Below are 4,380 nucleotides of genomic sequence, written 5' to 3'. Positions count from 1 at the left end.
CGGCTGACACGTCGGCGTCACCATGCCATGTGTTGGTATTCAGAAAATATATCCTCACATTTATCATTCGAGATATCATTGCATTTCAACTTGAGAGTTCCTGTAGACATAGCCTTGGATGGATTTGAGAATTTTATATATATATATATATATATATATATATATATATTGTGAATCTAGGGCCTTTTTTAATCATTGCATTTGTTTAGTTTTCATTGAGTTGAATATGAAAACAGCAGTGATTGGGAGCTCTAGTAGAGAGCTGGCAACCAATTAAAAAAAAAAAAAAAAAAAAAAAAAAAGACAAAACAGTGGCCACAAGAAGACAATTTAATGCTAAGTTTAGAGGTGCTCTTTTAGAGCTCTAAAGCAATTTTCATATGAAAAACTTGCAATCTAAAAATCTTGAAAACATGTATGATTTTTTTTTTAGTATTAAGGGTTTGTGATCGTACATCCGATGGACTTGTTTGTAGAGATCATTTTCCCAAAAAATGATAAAATTGTGTCCTGTTAAGTAATTGAGACAAACTTATTGAGTTCAGTTGAGTAGGTTTTTATTTTTATTTTTTTTACCTTCTACTATTTATTTATTTTCTTCAATTTTGTGCCCCTATTGCTTAGGCAGCTTCAGCTGGTGTAATACAAAGGCTTATCAACTCTTGCTGGTGCAAAAGCAATTTCATTTCATTTATTGAATTTTGAATTTAAAAAAGAGAAAAAAAATAGTAAATGAATGAAAACACTTGTGTCTCTATTCATTTAATAAAATAATTTTTTTTAGAAGGGTCAATTCTTCATTTTTTTTTTGTAATTTTTTTAAAAAAATTACACTAAAAAAATCTCTAAGAGCATCTTAATAAATGTTTAAAAGTGTGTAATTATTTAATTATTTTTAGGTATTAATGTACTTTTATTATCTTAATTTTGTCTTCAACCAAAACAAACATAGCCTAAATGTGTTAATTAGTCATTGTGGCAAACACATACAAATCCACTCAGAAGTCCATGAATTCAAAAGGTAATTTGAATTTAGCCTCTTATACACGCTTAAACACGAAAATTCATAGAAATCAGAAAACTAATAAAAATTACATTACATTTGAGATCTGTTTAACTTGTACAGATACAAATTAAAATCATTACAAGTGCAAAATAAACAACTGCAATTCTAAATTTGAATTTAATAAAGCTTCTATAATTCTTTAGAGATTAATTAAGGAGGTTACATATTAGATTTGCAAGCCGACAAAATATAAATAAATAAAAAAGAGATACAAAATGAGAATTCTAAATCGCTATGAGAAATTCAATAAATAAATAAAATAACAAGAACATGAACATGAAAATGAAACGGCACTAAACATGATAATGATCAATTTGGTAAATTAAACATTAAAAAAAAAAAAATTCCTTTCTCTCATTAGAGATATCTTCCTTTCCAATAACCATCTTTTGAGTCATCAATCCATACTTTTGGGATGTGTTGTATTTTCCAATAATCCCCATCTTGTACACCTGGATTCAACTTTGAAATTAATTCATCAGACATGTCAGACAGTTCAAGAATTTTAAGATTTGATAGATGTTCAATGCCTGAGGGCAACTCCTCCAACAATTCACAATTAAAGATTAATAGATCTTCAAGTCGAGACAGCGTACCTTCCTCCATTGTCAACCATCTCAATCCTTTTAATCTTCCAAGGTATAAACGCTTGAGTCTTTGAAATCTACCAGCCTTGAAACACAATCCCTCCCCTTCGTATGCTTCATAAGGAAGTGAGAGAAAAACCAGATTGGGCAAATCTTGAAAGGATTTCAGTGGATCATCCTTTAACTTGCTCCACCACAAAGATAAGCACGTGAGGCCATGAAGAGAAGTTATCCACTGCGGTAACTTCTCTAAATATCCTCTCAAGTATAGTCGCTGAAGAAATTGAGGAGCTGGAGATAGAGATTGTAGATCAAGGATCTCATCCTCTTCTATTGAAGTTACATATAATGAGCGAAGGTTGCTTAGCTTCTCAATGGATGAGCACAAACCCACCCCATCCTCTCTTCTCAAATTCAAAATTCCCAACCTCCTTAATTGGGTCAGCCTTCCTATCTCTTTCACTAGGGTGCTACCATTGGCATGGTTTGCCTCTAAGAAGCATAACTTTTGTAGGGATTGCAAGCCGCCTATCTTAGATGGTGCCTCAAAGCCATATTTGCAGTGAAATGAAAGATAAATATGCCCAGTTTCATAACGATATAACGAAAGATGGCGCAACTTTTGGAGCCTTAGAATTTCAACAGGCAACTCTCTCACATACGTGTTTTTAAGATCTAACGTCTCTAGGTTCCAAAGCAATCCAATCGACTTTGGAAGCACCTTCACGTTTGTTCCTCTCAAGCTTAGATACTTTAGATGGAACAACTTGACCACATGGCCTGGAAATCTCTCCAAAGAAGCATTTCTCAAGTGTAGAACTTTTAACAACCTCAACCCACCATTGAACAATAGAGGCATGGAGGACTCAGACATAGGTTCATCTACCCCAAACATAAGCAAAGAACGTAGTTGAGAGAAACACTTATCTTGTTCTGGTATATTTGGTAAGGTATTATGAATTGATAGTCGTCGAGCTTTTTCAGGACACCTCATGTTTCCTTCTCCTTCTCCTGCTATCGTTAGAAAGTTATGATCTCTTGACTTTGAAAGAATAATTTCACGCAAAAGGTCATGTATACGACACTTTCCGATCCTTCCGTCATCCCTTCTCATTGCCACTTGAATCAAGCTTCTATTAAGGAGCTCATAGAGGTAAGCCTCTGCATCTTCCTCTAGTGTCTTTCCAAATTCTTTGACTTCCACAAATCCTTCTGCGATCCACAATCGAATCGTGCTCATCCAATCGATCAAATGATCCTCTGGGAAATTACTCAAGTACAAGAGACAAGACTTGAGATAATATGGCAAATCATTGTAACTTAGAAACAATATTTTCTTCATATCACTGCCTTCAACTTCAGCACCAAGACTGCGATTCACTAACTCCCATTCATCTACTCTTTCCTGGTCCTTTGAAGCCAACACCCCAGAAATCACCACAATCGCCAGGGGCAAGCCCTCACATCTTCTCAGGACACTTTTCGAAATTTCAATTAAATGTGGAGGGCAATCCTTCTCCTGAAATGTCTTCTTACAAAACAGAGTCCAAGACTCTTTTGGAGACAAAGCATTCATTTCATAGATGTAACCATGGGATTCTCTACAAGAGGTAGAAGCAACATTACCGATACGTGTTGTGAGTAGCACACGGCTGCCACAGTTGCGGTTTGGCAATGCAAGTTTGATAGCATCCCATGCCTCTATGCTCCAAATATCATCCAGGACGAGCACGTACCTGCTTTCTCGGAGGAACTCTTTGAGCACTGCTTTCAGACTATTGCTGTCCATGGTTTCGAACCTCTGAGGGATAGGTTGTCTGACTTCATCGAAGAGTTGTTGAATCAAATCTGTGAGGATCTCTTCAATCTTAAATGATTGTGAGAGAGTGATCCAAGCATGGTTTTGAAAATGTCTCTTCACTTTCATGTCATCGTAAACTTTCTTGATGAGGCTGGTTTTACCCAAACCCCCCATTCCCACCACCGAAATCACTTTGAGTCGAGAATCAGCATCATCAAGGACGCAATCAATGAGCTGTTGTTTGGGATTGTCGATGCCAACAAGATCATCTTCTTCAAATAGAAGTGCATCACCTCTTCGATCATAACATCCTCCATTGTTCGCCACATCGGAGCTTGAGGCTTGCTCTGAGGTACTGAATTTGTAACCATACCTCTGACGTCTCTCTGCAATATCGATGACTCTGGTTTTGATGTCCTGTACATCACAAGCAGTTTGACGACGAGCTTTCATGTTCTTAATTTGATAATAGATCTTACAAACAGCTCCATAGAATCCACGATGATGATGATGATGACGATGAGCAAAGCGAAGCATAAATTCATCAAGAACGTCATCGGTGTCGTGAGCGACGTCTCTGACTTGCTTAACCCATGCTTGGATCTCTGGATCACTGTCTTCAATTGCATCAGCAACCCTCAGGAAGGCCCTCAAGCTCTCCAGCTCGTCTCTGATGAACACAATTTCCCGCTTAACTCCACCCAACGATTTCAGCTCTTCTTTAATCAAGCTTCCAAGCTTTCTAAGCAAGAAGGTCACCGCACTTTCTGTCATATTCTCTCTCTTTTAAAGGTTGAAACATGTCTCGCCTGTGTAGTAGTAGTGTGTACTAATCTGATGAGAAGTGGATCGATGTGGTTTTTAATGGAGAGAAGAGAGACAGAGAGCGCAAGGAGTAGAAAAGAGGGAAACTTCAAGGCGGGTTA

At 36.9% G+C, this 4,380-nt stretch overlaps 1 protein-coding gene across 1 annotated transcript; it reads right to left on the bottom strand.

Moving 5' to 3' along the window:
- Nucleotides 1–1,176: 1,176 nt before the first annotated feature.
- On the bottom strand, nucleotides 1,177–4,380 carry LOC114264308 (disease resistance protein RPM1). The gene is made up of 2 exons (XM_028204910.2): nucleotides 1,663–4,380; nucleotides 1,177–1,518 (listed from the first exon to the last, which is right to left on the bottom strand). The coding sequence occupies exons 1-2, from the start codon at nucleotides 4,226–4,228 to the stop codon at nucleotides 1,424–1,426; spliced, it is 2,661 nt and encodes an 886-aa protein (XP_028060711.2). The 5' UTR covers nucleotides 4,229–4,380; the 3' UTR covers nucleotides 1,177–1,423.

Source organism: Camellia sinensis, chromosome 13 (assembly GCF_055761805.1).
Source record: "Camellia sinensis isolate YWXY chromosome 13, ASM5576180v1, whole genome shotgun sequence".
Classification (NCBI taxonomy): Eukaryota; Viridiplantae; Streptophyta; class Magnoliopsida; order Ericales; family Theaceae; genus Camellia; species Camellia sinensis.
This window is presented reverse-complemented; position numbering and strand designations above follow the sequence as displayed.